The following is a 15696-nucleotide window of genomic DNA, read 5'->3' on the forward strand; positions in this document are numbered from 1 at the left end:
TGTATGATAAAGAATTAAATAGCTTGTAGTACTATATATAAAATGTTGCAGATTACATCGAAGTTTTATGATCTTTCAAAGAAACATGGGGCCAGATGTATCAAGGTTTTTTGCATTCGCAAACGGTGCGAATGCCCGTTTGCGAATGCAAAAAGCCAGTTCAGAATGTATGAAAGACATTCTGAACGCAATTTTAAGGAATCGCAAAAATAGTGATTCCTTAAAATTGCAACCCTGTCAAGAAAGTCGCAAATTGCGACTCTCTAAATAAGAAATCCCAAATAAGGATTCCTTATTTGCGATTTCTTAGCACATGTATGAAGCCATTCGTAAATGCGACTTGGGCATTTAGGAATCGCTATTTACCACCAGGTTGAACCCGGTGGTAACCATGTGCAAAATTTAAAAATGCATTTAAAATGCATTTTTAAAATGTACATGTAAAGCACACATGCCCTCTTGGCATGTGTGCACTTTACATGTCTCAAGCACCCTGGGGTTTTGCATTTCAAAAATTGCGATTTCTGGTTAGGAAATCGCAATTTTGGAAATGCAAAAAATTCGCAGATATGGGCCAACAGGCCCATAGGTGCGAATGTGGACAGATTCTCTATTTGCAATTCGGTAATAGCATTTGCGATTTTTAAGAAATCGCTATTACCGAATCGCAAAAATCATACATACCTTTTTCAATTTCTGAAATAGCGATTTCTTAAATATCGCTATTTGAGAATCGCAAATCGGTTGTATGATACATCTGCCCCTTGGTCTTCAGCCTTGTTCCTCTGCATGGTCAACAGTCTGCTCAGTAACATGCAATATCCCAATAATGTAAGGAACAATTTACTTAATACAATTTACTTATATCATGAACGTGTTAGTATTTATATAGTCTACAACTACCAACCGACTTATGACATTCTGAAACTTATCTCTCTTTAAAGCTGGTCGTCCATTGCTGGATCGAATAGATGTTTCGTCCATTCTGAGACTAGCGAAACAAGCTAAGGAATCGGTGGACCACGCATTCACCGAGACTCGCACCAAGTAAGTCATGAGTTTATGGAAATCTTTTTTTCATGAATATGGAAAGTGTATGAAATGGGCTAAGTTACTTCATACTGAGAACAATGTCAACATCCAGAGGAAGATGATTCAAACAATAGAAGAAATAGGCAACCAAAGCCCAGTGGAATCAACTGAATGTCTGCAGCGCAAGAACTTAAAGGCCTAGGGCCCATATTTATACTTTTTTAGCGCCGCATTTGCGTCCTTTTATGACGCAAAATCAGCACAAACTTACAAAATACCATTGTATTTTCTAAGTTTGCGCCGATTTTGCGTCAAAAAAAGACGCAAATGCGGCACTAAAAAAGTATAAATATGGGCCTAGGTTTACTAAAATTTTGCGTCAGTTTTAGAGTGACTTAAAGTAGCACATGTTGTTTACTATTTGGTAAAAGAAGGGTGTTTCATGCTGTAAAGGTGAAGTTTTCAAAGTGCAAACATCTCTTTGCTCTCCTTTCCACCACTTTGCAACAAGGTGGCATTACTGTGGCAGATTAGCACAAACATCCATAGATTTTGATGCCGACCAGGCTTTGCCCCAAACCAATCGCCTTCTTAAGGCAGATGCAAACAAGGGGAAATGTGTTCATTTCTCAAAAAACAAAATTAACGTATGGTGCAATGAACACTACACAACCAATGCTACAAAATCTGCTAAGATTGCATACTCATAGGAATTTGTACTGGGAAAGTATGCCTCCAGTAGAAATCCTACGCTAAACAGCACATATTCACCTTTGCACCACACTGAGGGGCTGTGAGCAGCAAATGGTAGACTGTTTGTGTGCTAGCACATGGGATGACGCCTGAAGCAGGTTAGTCTTTGTAGACATGAGGCTGTGCTATATGTTCTCCTTTGTGCAACGTAGTGCAGGTAATCCGAATACTATGCAGCGTTGCATGAAAAATTTGTAGATCTGAGAGATGTCTATGCACTGCCACACCCACATTCTGATGATGTAATTGTAGAAGCAATAAAGTCAATAGCTATGGGATGATGGTGTGTGAAGATGAAAAGAAAATCTAGAGCACAGCATTGCACGGCATGGACACTAAGGGGATCATTCCGACCCCGGCGGGCGGCGGAAGCCGCCCGCCTGGCGGGAACCGCCAGAAGACCGTACCGCGGTCAAATGACCGCGGCGGTCATTCTGACTTTCCCGCTGGGCCGGCGGGCGACCGCCAGAAGGCCGCCCGCCGGCCCAGCGGGAAAGCCCCTTCAACAATGAAGCCGGCTCCGAATGGAGCCGGCGGAGTTGAAGGGGTGCGACGGGTGCAGTGGCACCCGTCGCGATTTTCAGTGTCTGCTAGGCAGACACTGAAAATCATTATGGGGCCCTGTTAGGGGGCCCCTGCACTGCCCATGCCTGTGGCATGGGCAGTGCAGGGGCCCCCAGGGGCCCCACGACACCCCTTCCCGCCATCCTGTTCCTGGCGGTTTTTACCGCCAGGACCAGGATGGCGGGAAGGGGTTCGGAATCCCCATGGCGGTGCTGCGAGCAGCGCCGCCATGGAGGATTCTTTGGGGCATGGGTAAACCGGCGGGAAACCGCCGGTTGCCCTTTTCTGACCGCGGCTTTACCTCCGCGGTCAGAATTGCCCATGAAGCACCGCCAGCCTGTTGGCGGTGCTTCCGCAGCACTCTGCCCTGGCGGTTTTCAACCGCCAGGGTCAGAAAGACCGCCTAAAACCATTGCACTGCAGACAGACATCCCCTCACTGTCAAGACAGAAGTAATGTTGCTCAACGCATGCAGATACAATAGCGTACCACGCTTGTATGCTTGGAGGAGTCATACAAAAACTCCAGGGACACATACACATATATTTTTAAGAATGAGGTACCATACTTGCGTTTATAATGGAGTGTGAATCACTTCTATGACTTCAGTACTTGAACAAAAGGGATGCACATCCAAATCCTAATGAGAAACAGAGGGGGTGATTCTAACATTGGCAGGCGGCGGAGGCCCCCAATGTTCCCCCTCCAAAATACCGCTCCGCGGTCAAAAGACCGGTGAGGGTATTTTGGGATTTGCCCTGGGCTGGCGGGCGGGCGCCAAAAGGCCGCCCGCCAGCCCAGGGCAAATCGACCTTCCCACGAGGACGCCGGCTCCGAATGGAGCCGGCGTAGTGGGAAGGTGCGACGGGTGCAGTTGCACCCGTCGCGTATTTCAGTGTCTGCTTTGCAGACACTGAAATACTTTGCGGGGCCCTCTTACGGGGGCCCCTGCAGTGCCCATGCCATGGGCACTGCAGGGGCCCCCAGGGGCCCCGCGGCACCCCCTACCGCCATCCTGTTCCTGGCGGGAGACCCGCCTGGAACAGGATGGCGGTAGGGGGTGTCAGAATCCCCATGGCTGCGGAGCGCGCTCCGCAGCCATGGAGGATTCTGTAGGGCAGTGGTAAACCGGCGGGAGACCGCCGGTTTACCCTTTCTGGCCGCGGCTGAACCGCCGCGGTCAGAATGCCCTTGGGAGCACCGCCAGCCTGTTGGCGGTGCTCCCGTGGTCGGTGACCCTGGCGGTCACCGGCCGCCAGGGTCAGAATGACCCCCAGAGTCGGACTGGCCTGTAGAGCAATCTGGCAGTGTCCGAAGATCTCCTCTGACCAGTCAGCTTGCGGGCCATTTTTTTTGTCTGTTTGTGGTATATTTTATAGTGTGGTGGGTCGATGTTTACTGCTGATTTTCTTGACATTACCACAAGCATTACCTTAAGCAAGCTCAAATGCTTACAGTCTCTCATGCCTTGCAAAACACCTATACAGCATCTCTTCACCGGTTCAAAACTTCGATGCTTTTCAAATGTGGGTCATGTCTTTTAGAGGTACGATTTGCTAATCAGGGGCACTTTTATTTTGGTGTCTGGGCCTATTTTCTGTCCCAGTCCAACCTGATGAGAAAGGAAGACCCAACCATTTAGTGAAGTCTATTGTTGTGTCTATGAGAGGAAGCAAAATGTGTAATGTTGGACCTGGCCCTTTTACAGGGTCATCCCCCAGACTTTTTGCTTTTTGCCTCCTTATTTTTCTGACCTTTGTTGGCTGACGTTTTGACTCTGAGCACTTTTTCACTGCTAACCAGTGCTAAAGTGCATGTTCTCTCCCATACAAAATTGGTATGATTGGCTTATACCTAATTGGCATATTTAATTTACCTATAAGTCCCTTGTAAAGTGGTATCCCTATACCCAGGGCCTGTAAATTAAATGCTACTAGTGGGCCTGCAGCGCTGCTTGCGCCACCCACTGAAGTAGCCTGTCAAACCTATCTCAGGCCTGCTGGCGCAGGGCCTGTGTGCGCAGTTTTCTGCCACAGGGACCTGGCATCTAGATGTACTTGCTAGGCCCAGAACTCCACTTTTACTACATGTAAGTCACCCCTAAGGTACGCCCTAGCTAGCCTTATGGGCAGGGTGCCATGTATGTAGAAGGCAGGACATGTGCCATGTTGCGTGGCCTGTCCTGGTAGTGACAAACATCCTAACTTGGTGTCTCACTGTTGTGAGTGCTGCCTTCTCATAGGATTGCATGGGAAATGCTCTGCCTTATGTGTAAGGGGTATTGTCTGATTTATGAAGGGTAGCGTAGGCATGTTTGGTATGGTTGTGATAGTGATGAGAAATGCTGCTTACTGGTGTAGGTATATTTTTTATTACTATCACAGAAATGCCACTTCTAGAAAGTGCGCATTTATCTGTGCTTATGACTTTGGTGTTTTGCAGCTTGCCTCCAATCCACCACTGGGCAGACTGACAGTTGGGGCTTCGTGCATACTTTTCAGACAGCCTGAACACAGGGAGGGTGGAGGTGTCACAGAGGTGCCGCTACATATTGTAAAGCCTTCCTGGGCTGAGAGAAGGGAGAGGCGGGGCACACCTGCATTTGTAAAGGCTGTGCCCGGCCTCACACAATAGCGTTGTTTACCCGCCACTGATGTTTGGAGCCTATGCTGGAGGAGAGAAAGGGCACTCCCAGAACCAATTGTAACTGGTTGGAGCCCCCTCTCCTCCCCATTGTAAAACACACTGAAAACGTAGTATAAGTACAGGGGAATTTTCCCCACAATTTAGACATCATTTGACATCACTTTGGACATTCTGGGAACTCCAGGAACCTCACGCTGTTGAAATGACTCACCAGGACCACCTTGGACTGCTGCTGCTGTGCTTACCTGTGACCTGCCTGGTCACCAGGAGGAACTGCCACTGCTTGAACCCCCTTGTTGTGCTGACCTGCTGCTGGGCTCTTCAGCCCTCTGCCCCTTTTGCCCCTGTTGTCTCCAGAGGCAGGGTGCTGTGGCCCCCGCCATCTGAGAACTTTCTTCAGCACAAGGAGTGCTGCCTCGGCTGCATAGCACCTTGGGAGCGCTCTTTGGTGCCTGTGAAGAGCTTTTTATAAAGAGCGCTTTTTTGCCTGAAGAAACTCACCGCCGCAGCCAGGCCGAAGTATAGGGCCTGCACTCTTCTTAAAGTGCTCCTCATTTTGCCAGGAAAATCACAGCTGCAGCCCGGGCTGCAGATTTGGCTGTAGCGGTTTTGAAAGCACTCTCTTAATTACCCCCAGGATCACCGCTGCAGCCCGGGTGTTGGATTATTGTTCAGAGCGAGAATTGCGCTCTTTTTAATGCCCCGGGGCACGAGTAAAGGCAAAGCGGAGCAAGCGTGCTCCTTTTGGCGTCCCCTGGGAACGGTCCGTTCTCAGGAGCGCCCCCGGAGCACCAGCCACCTTCAATTCTCTCAGAATCACTGCGGCGGCCCAGGAACAGCTTGGGACACTCGCGCACCACTTCGGGTGCGGGCGAGTGCCTTCACGGGCCCCCAGAGGGGTCCAAGCTTCCACAAGTAACATCGCAGGACTCGGGAAAGGCACAGGGAGTGCCTCCCTTCCCCGGTCTCTGCATTAGGAGCAGGATGCTCCTTTCCTCTTTTGTTTATAAAAAGGGCATTGTTTCCTGCAATGCCAGGAAGGGAGACCTCAACGGAGGCCCCGTCCTCGCGCCCCTCATTGTTGTTGGGCCTCGCCTGGCCCCCACCCTGAGGATAGGGTGTGAGGAGGCCGAGGCAGGCCCCCATCAAAATCGCGGGCTCCCGGAGGGACCCGTTTTCTACCAGGAGAGGGTGCCGACCACCCCTCTCCCCCAGGAGCATCGCGTGGCCCCCGTTGAGTGCACAGGAGCGCCGGGGGGTCCCTATGCTCCTCCTTCTAGGCACTTGGAGTGCTTTTTCATCAGGAAACCAGGTACATTTTAGAGATATAGGGCCTGATTATAACCGCGGCGGGTGGCGGTCGCCGCCCGCCATGCGGTTCCCGTCAAATGACCGCACCGCGGTCACAAGACCGCGGCGGCCATTCTGGCTTTCCCGCTGTGCTGGCGGGCGACCGCCAAAAGGCCGCCCGCCAGCACAGCGGGAAAGACCCAGCAACGATGAAGCCGGCTCCGAATGGCAGACACTGAAATTCTTTTTGGGGCCCTCTTACGGGGGCCCCGCGGCACCCCCTACCGCTATCCTGTTCCTGGCGGGAGACCCGGCAGGAACAGGATGGCGGTAGAGGGTGTCAGAATCCCCATGGAGGATTCTCACGGGCAGCGGAAAGTCGGCGGTACACCGCCGACTTTCCGTTTCTGGCCGCGGCTGAACCGCCGCGGTCAGAATGCCCAGCGGTGCACCGCCAGCCTGTTGGCGGTGCTACCGCGGTCATTCGCCCTGGCGGTTTTTACCGCCAGGGTTAGAATGACCCCCATAGTGGCTCAGTGAGCCTAGTATGGACCTAGGGGAATTTATATGTTTTACCTGCTTTTCCTGCCATTACATATATGTGCTAATGTTCCTTTTATGGACATGAGATGCTGATATGTATTTTTAGGACTTGTGATATGTTCTCTAATGTTCCTTTTATGAGTACTTACGAAGTATTCATGACAAGTGCATAGAATTCTTACTGTAATTCCTGACTACTGCTTATGTTTCAGAATCTTTAGTACTTACGTGTTCTAATGTGACAACTGCATATTCTTGCAGAGTATTAGTAACTTGTGTAACGTTCTGACAACTGCTAAGGTAGCAGGGTATTACATACGTGTAATGTTGGTCTAATTATGTTTTGTGCAATACAGTTTATCTTTACATAGCTCAGTGTTGTGTTTACTTTGTGGTGTACATTTTGCATCACGTGTGTTGTGTTTGTTGTGCAAACACTTTACACATTGCCTCCGGGTTGTGCCTGACTGCTCGTGCCAAGCTACCAAGGGGGTTAGCAGGGGTTATCTTGGACATGTAACTCCCTTGCCCTGACTGGAGTGGGTGGGTTCTGCCTGGCTTTGGTGCATGCCCTAGCTAACCAGAAACACCATTTCTAACATGTAACATTTGATTATTTGTGCATCACAGAAAAAACATCAAGTATTTTTCCCAAAAGTTATATACAGCAAGCAACATGCTGCTTTAAAAAATGTACGCCCTCTCGTTTTCATTTCTCTTGCACTGACACTTCATTGTGTAAACCAGTACCTGGGAAACTTAAACTATTTCTTTTTTAACTTTTCCTATAAACACCCAAATTTGTACATGCTCCTACTTGTTGACAGTGAGATGAAAGTTGAGCCTTTATTCTTTTTTTTCAGCTTCAAGCAGCTCCTGAGAGCCAGGTCTTTCTCTCCATTTGACCTCATGGCACATTTTAGGCAGCCAGTAGGTAATACACGAAATGCCCTCAGAGCCGCTGAGAAAAGAGAAGAAATTATCAACCTCTTGGGTATAAAGCTAGATGCCTTCAACTGTGAAAACTTCAATTTAACAGGTACTGTTGATGAAAGCATTCTGTCCCTGTTGTCTGTGTTTTAACAGTTCCCTTCGTGTAGTCAACTGTTACAAGTAACTTGATGGAACCATTTTCCAACACAGTAAAACGTAAGAATAGACTATATTTTATAAAATATATAAACAGAAAGTGAATGTGAAAATAACAGTGTAGGTCCAGGGTACATGAAATTGTGCAACATAGCTTGTACGAAAGATAGCAACCTTTATCAAACTGACAGGAAACATGTTAGATGTTAATTATAGTGCACAGGTGTCATCAAATCAGACTACCCTGCTGTAGGGATACTTGTGTTTTGACTGCTGGCTCCGTGTCGCACCACTTTGCACTTGGCTCAGCTGTCCACCGTCACATTAGTGGTCATCAGTTACAGACTCCATTTTGTAGTCAGCTTAGCCTTAGCTTCACAGCCATGTTAAAAGTACAAGTATCTTTCTGTACAAAACATGTAATGCAACGTGTTTTCTATTCTACGTGTCTGATTGTTCTCTTCTCACCAAAGGGCTAGAACATAACGTGGAGGAGTCAGTCAGTTAGCACGATAAGGATGTACTAGAATGATGTTTATGGTACAGCAAGAAACGGCTTAAGCTTGGGAGAGACACTTGGAAAACCTGTTTCTGTCAACCCTGACCTAAAATAGCCAGCATTTTTTAATACGTCTTGCGGAGCGGGAGGTTTTTTTTCCAGAAATCTCCTTCCTCGTTTGTTTAAGAAATATAAGAGACCCAGGTCGACAGTGGGAGATTCAGAGACCTCAATCAGGATTGAGACGTCGAATGCCTGATATATTTCCCGTGAGGGTAGACCACTCTCTTTCTCATTGCGGTTGAACTGGGGCCAACGACTTGCTGGCATGAGAAAGATGAAGCACCAGACAGGCCCTGCGGTGATGCATTTTTATTAATTATTTGCTTTGCATTGTGTGTGTGTATATATATATATATATATATATATATAGATGTCAGTATAGGTGTTTGTATCTTTGCATGTATATATTTGCTGTTTATAGATTGAAGATTCTTTGTACATGTTCTTACTTCATTGTTGAACATTTTAAAAGTACACTTTCGGTTATACTGACCTTCCTTCACGAGCCTTGCAAAAATATATAATAAATGTCTTCTTTAGACTAAGAAGTGCATTCCAGAGAATCTTTTTGACTCCTCTCAGTGTATGTATTTTGGCTTGGTCAGCAGTAAAGCAAAACACCTGCCTTGTGCCCTAACCCCAGTCCCATAACACACACATGCAGTGGTCATTCTATGTCACACCTACCATGGGGGAGCAGTGGAGGAGGGAACATGTACACATACACCACCACCTCTCTCTCTGTACACAGCTCATACAGTAAATTATGTCACAATAGAATTAACAATACAACAATACATCAGCAAGCAACAAAACATTCTGGAACCTTTATATTCTTGATGATTAAGGATGATGAAAGATTGGGTAAGAGAACTAGATTTTTTAATTTTGACTGCCCCTTTAAGATAAACAATGAGGTGAATAACACAGCACTTCCTCCACAGATTTAATCCCCAATAACTCTATTACCTTATTAGTTGTATCCACCCCCAGGATGTAGTATTCTCCAGTAGTATGTGTGTTATAAAATTGTATTATTAAATTTGTAAAAAAAACACACATTACCACATTGTGGAACACAAGGAAACAAGTGCAATACATTTTTGTACCCTGGCTGCAGGGGATGGGTGTGTGTATGCGCGTGTGTGTGTGTGTGTGTGTGTGTGTTGTGTATATCAGTCGGGGAAAATCCTTATAATTCTGGCTGTACTGGGCAGTCTCTACAAAGTATGGCAACTATTATGATTTAGCTCACTTATGGTTATTTAGGGAAATGAACAATCTTACAGTGATTTACATAATTAAATTACATTGTTAATAGGAAAGTTCAAATCTAAGTGGCGCTTTTTCAGATGAACTCAGCAAACCTCAGCTGGAGACCCTTTCTGCAGAGAGTGGTTGTGCTTCAGAGACCATAATGATGCGATGTCCCAAATATGATGTCTACAGAGATATTACTGGAGCTTGCAACAACAAGTAAGTCTCTCCCTGGAAAAATAGCTCTGGCTTAATTGCACTTCTGATCACACATTCCTTCGCTCCTTGCACTGGTTATCAACATTACAAGTTGGGTTATAAGTAATATTAGTTGGGTTTAGGGCAGGAGGCTGAGATAGCTTGAGCTAAGTGTGAGCTCTTCACTGGATGCAAACTGAAGCCTTAGGTTGTAGAGAGTGTGGTTTAGACATTTGTGTTGTACATTTGCTGTAACAAATGTCAGAGCTTACTTTGAGAACGTCCTTATTGCTATTAAATCAATTTGTGGCACTAGGTTTATTGCAGTCTGCTACAAGCTTCCTCTTCTGTCACCGCTCCTCTGTAACTTGGTGAGCGGGCCGAATGGTTATCACTGAAGGCTTAGTCCCTCAGGCGTAATGTGCTCCCCTCAAAAAACCTTCACTTAGACATGTCAGAAAGGAAGAAGAGAGCAGAGATCGTTATTCCTTAGGCCCTGGAATTTTCAGGGTCCCACATGGGAGCTGCAAAATGTATTTATGAATTTTAAGGCAAAGCTGCCCTGCTAATTATTATATGACAAGGCAGTTAACACAGCCAATACCACTAGATGGTACCAGATGCTTGATCTTTGAAACAGATTCTTGACATATGAGGGGCCACTCTTCAGTGTGTTGCCCTGGGCCCCCATATGCTTGTGAAATGCCTGCCTTCACTCTTTATGCCACTGTTATTCTCCAATGCTACACCTCCATTCCACAATATGTGAGCACCGCTGGAGCTGTCTTGTCTTTTCCATTTTTGTTTGTGTATACACAGCTTGGCCATGGTTTCATAGTCAGCGTTATGTGAAGATTTTCTCAGTTTTTAGTTTTTTTGTCTGCATGACATGTTACCAGTACCAGAAGGTGGAACTTGCTCCCTTTGAACAGCAGGCAAGAACCGTGTTATTTGAAATTTAGGGAATTGGTAAAAACTTGGCTTTTTCCTCGTTAAAATGTCTTCCTGGTGGTTTATGACCTGTGTTTTTCAGCTTTTCTCTTTCTCTTTTCTTCTGTTTATTGTGTGTTTTATAACTCTTTTTTTTCTTTTTTTCTGGCTAGTGCCCTTTATTGTGTCCTCTTCTTCTCACGTTCTCTCCTCCCTGCGCTTCGACGCTCTTTTGAGTATGAATGCGCTTTATAAATCACGGTATACATACATACATAAACGGGCTGGTACTGACCCACAGTACAGCGTGGAATAATATTCACAAATGTTATTACAACATGCATCAGGGTGTCAGGTATTTATTTGATTTTATTGATTTTGTTAAAGGAGATGGTAGACTCAGACTAGGCGCTTTTACCTTCCATTTGTGCCATAAAACCTGAGATTGGTCAGGCTCTGTTGCCCATACTGGACATGGTGCAACAGAAACAAAGTTAGCAATACCAGCTTTAGAAAGAAAGGAAATTGATACTGCCCAATATTTTCCATAGAATCTGTGCACTCCATTAAGGCGAACGATGGCATTTTTGTACATTAAGTTAGGTTTGTATAGGATTCCTAGCAATGGTCCCACCCAGGGTCACATTATGTCACAGCTTGCCTAAGAACCGCTCCACGCAGATCTCTCTTGAATTAAAGATGGGACCTGTGTGCCCCTTGACACGCGAACTGTATCAGCAAATGAATGGATTTTGGACGACATCAATCCATCTTAGTAAATGCCTCTGAGACTTTGTAACAGGTTCAAAAATATCCCTTTTACTCCTTTTACTGCAGAACAGTCCATGTACCCTTTTTTCTGCCTTCTTGTCCATCTTAACGTTGACTTGTTTGTATGAGTCTCTCAAGGTAATCCGTGGAGAGCTTCAGAATTCCCAAATTAGCCATGTCTGCTTGTGAATTGAAAGGGTAGATGTAGAATGACTCCATATGACAATGTTGTAAGTTTTGCAACTTGTTTGTGCGTAGATACAATATGACTCCCTAGCTTTCTAAAAGTGTCATTTTTTACAAGACATTTGATTAAACATTGTAATAGGTTAAATATTACAAATACCAAATTATAACATTGCATGATCTATATTTCAATAGCAAAACACCTAATAGTAAAAGAGTTTCCTGACCCTTGGTTTGAACGGTCTTCTTTGTCCAGTGAATGGTGGCAGGGTGCCCTCTGAATATTCAATCAACAGTATCAATGGGACAGAATGTCGAGGAGAGAATATAAAAAATAAAATATTGATAAATCTAGAATTTCCATATCTCTTCCCACTTATATGTACCCTGAAGGTAGCAGATGAGTTCGGAATAACAAATCTATATTTCCCTATATGTACTTACCTCTCGATATTTTGTCCCTCGATATTGTGTCCTCACTATTAGTATGCCACGATATTGTCGGTGCCAATATTCAGTAATCATGGAGACACTGTGCGTGGCTGATAAATCACCGACCTCCAGGCATGTCTTTCAGACCTCCTGTCCACAGCCAGCCCCTTAACACTCACCAGTGTCCAGAAGCAGTGTCTTATTCTTCTGCCTCAAACGTTTGCTGCGAGCAAAAGACACATATGGAAAAGAAGGAGGAAGAGAAAAACGAGAAAGCGTCACAAACGGAGAAAGCAGAAAGGTGCCAGAGTGAGCTGAAGGGGCAGGGAGTGGCTTTAAATGGATTGAAGAGGCCGGAGATGGCTTCAGGATTACTTTGCCTCAGTATTCTGTGCTCGCACATTTAAATGCAACAGCTCGTGTTTAAGAGGGCTTTGGGTACCGGCACGTTTTTAATTACATATTAAACACTGGCCCTTGCACCCAGGTCTTGGCATGACAGCCAGGCAGACAAAACAGGCAACGATGGAAAACTCACACCCAAAATAACCCCCTGTTTACTAGGTAGATTGAGGAGCTAGCTGGTTAAAGTCTACTAGATACGTTCAGACCACTACTGATTCCAGAACAGATTTCCTTCCTTGGTTTTCAGTGCTTTTTAGCTATACATGTTTCTTTAAATGCTTTATTTTCATTTTGCAAAGAAAACAAAACAACACAAGAAGCAAAAGTCGAAACTTTTGCCCTAGCCATCACAACGCCATAGAACTTTCAGTTGCAGTGAAACTTTTAGCATACAGTATGTGGTAACTTTGCCTGTGTACACATTCTTTTGACATACCTCCCACTGAGGAGGCTGATCAATCTGGGTCCCTTTCCCTCGACCTCCTCACCAGCAAACTCGGCCCAAAAATGTCCGTGCCCTCTCCTACCGGCCAGACGAACGTTGTGCTGTACGTATAACTGAAGTCTGGCCTAGCATCTTCGCCCGTCAGTGCACACTCCTCTCCCATCCTATCATGTGGTCTGGGCCTCACCATCGATACTCGCTGCGCCTGGAGCTATATTCAGCGCCTCCGCCACCTTAATCAACATGATTCCCGAAAGTCATCTTCTAGTCGTTCATCCATAAATACTTCTTTCATGCGTCGCCTTTCCACCCAGGCGTATTCAGTCAGAGCCCGGCCTGGACCACGTCAGACATCCAACAAATGGCGACCCAGTGTTTGGCCAACCGGAGCCCTAACTTTGTGAATTTAAAGCACATCTTCCTTTCTTTAGAACTCAGGATAAATCCCCATAGGTAGTGTTTCACAGTGACTTCGAGGCAAGTGTTAGTTGTTCGGTTCAGGCAGTGTACTACTGATAGACCTTAATAAGTAAACTTACAAGGGGATGCGTATGGGTCGATGGACCTTTTGACCAATGCTTGAGATGTTCCCACGATATAAACCCGTACCATCACAAATCAACAATCAGTTATTAATTCTTATCAACAATAAGCAACAATAATCAATATCATTAGTGATCAATAAGAGTCAGTAATTGATCCACCATGACCTTTCAGTCATGAATAACAACACCTTTGGTTAAAAGTTAGAATATTTATTTCCCTATATTTACAATGCTAAGGTCACGTAGGTTAATCTCAAAATCAAATGATAAACATACAGAAACATCACTGGCTGTCCAAAGCGGCGGAAGAAACGTAATCTAATCAAAGCTTGAACAATTACACATTCTAAGGTTACGGTGCAAATCAATAACAAGAACAATTGCATAACAATATTACATACATTTATTCAGCAGAAGAAAGACATTGAATGTTATTCCCTATAGCAGATTATCATTAGTGAGGATCCTTATCTAACACCAGATTAGCATCAGCTTGTTGGGCTTCATGCAAAACAATTTACTCAACACAAATTTGGAAAACATCTAACTATGGAACTATCAAAATATTGCAGTTGGTACCCAGAAAGAAAAGCAAATATAAAGGACAAACATCATTACAATTTTATACCTAATCCTCAGTGTGGATCAGCAAGCAGTGTCAGTCGATCAGCAAGGCATCAGGCAAGGTTCAGAAAACGCAAAGTATTTTAAGCATTAACGTATGCATGTCTCTTCTCAAGACGCACAAGTAAATATTAACCTTACAGTAAGATAGAAAATGGGCAAATGCACAATGGCAAGGTTGGCAAATGAATGCTGCTTTCTTCTCAGTGCAGTCCTGCTAAGTTAGATTTCCTAATGCTACTTCCCAATTCCCTATTGGTTGAAAGATCATATGTTAGCACTTTGTCCAATAAAACTAAAATTACAAATCTGAAGATTCTACCAGTTCACTGTTCACAGGTTTATGATTGGTCCCTCGTCTCCCGTTCCCATCGCAGGGTTCATCAGGTATCAATATTGTTTCAGCTTATACTCCAGTCTGTGTCTCCATTGTTCTCTTTCTGAGAAAGTCAGTCCTACACACATTACACTCATTTTGTTACTTTTAGCAAGAACAGCATCTTCCAGCAGGCAGTTCTCATGAGATAGACTTTTAGCTACGAGCACATTTGGCCAGCCAGTGGAAAATCACAGTTTAATTCTTTAGGCAGACACTTTATTAGACACTTTCAGAAATACAGCTTGACCTAAGGCCATGTAACTAGGCCAAGACCTCTGCTAAGTTAAGGCTCTGAATTAGTAAAGCTAGTACAGAACCCTAAATATGACATATTACCACATTAATCAGACAAATGCTCCATATTTCATATTAATAAGCCATTATTAAGTAAACTTCGTGAATATTGGGGGCCACTCTTCGTGGTTACACTTTCAAATGAGTGCATGATTTTTCCTAAGTTATTACATTTTCTATTCAAATTAAACACTCAGGATACATGAATAATCATTAATAATTTTGTTAAAACTCCTGTGCTAGCACTACCTCCCACCAATACTGGCCTCACCACAGCCTGAGGTCATGTGGGTGAATCTTGCTTCCCCCTCCCTACATTTCAGCCATTCATCCATGAGAGTTGGATATATCCTGTTCAGCCTCTAGGGGCCAAATATGCTCAGTGAAGAATGTAGAAATGGGCCCATTGAAAGTGTGCATTGCAAGACAACGCATTCACAAGGGTACAAGTTTTAATTAACTCTAGATCAGATTTAGGTCCTAGTAGGTCTGCCTCCCACCCACACCGCACCAGGAAGGTGACCTGTAGTCATTCGTCCCTGAGGGCTCTATATAAATTAGAGAATAAACATCTGGATGATCCCATGTCCAGTAATATGCCCAGGGTACAATCCTCTTTAGGGGTCACCAAGAAGTTGGGCCACAGCATTCATGCCACCCTATTTAGTGCAACAAACTGCAGAAACTGTCTACGTCCCACCCCAAACATCCCACATGTATTTTCAAGGTGATGCAGTTGTCAGCATGGGAG

The 15696-nt window shown here is 45.0% G+C and overlaps 1 protein-coding gene across 1 annotated transcript in view; it reads left to right on the forward strand.

The window, feature by feature from the left end:
• LOC138247059 (myeloperoxidase-like) overlaps nucleotides 1-15696 on the forward strand; it is a 189954-nt gene that overhangs the window by 47641 nt on the left and 126617 nt on the right. The window contains exons 3-5 of the mRNA XM_069201807.1: nucleotides 945-1047; nucleotides 7692-7867; nucleotides 9832-9955. Of these exons, the coding sequence (XP_069057908.1) occupies nucleotides 945-1047; nucleotides 7692-7867; nucleotides 9832-9955 (403 nt within the window). The remainder of the gene's footprint in view (nucleotides 1-944; nucleotides 1048-7691; nucleotides 7868-9831; nucleotides 9956-15696) is intronic.

The sequence above is a fragment of the Pleurodeles waltl genome, chromosome 7 (assembly GCF_031143425.1).
Source record: "Pleurodeles waltl isolate 20211129_DDA chromosome 7, aPleWal1.hap1.20221129, whole genome shotgun sequence".
Lineage (NCBI taxonomy): Eukaryota > Metazoa > Chordata > Amphibia > Caudata > Salamandridae > Pleurodeles > Pleurodeles waltl.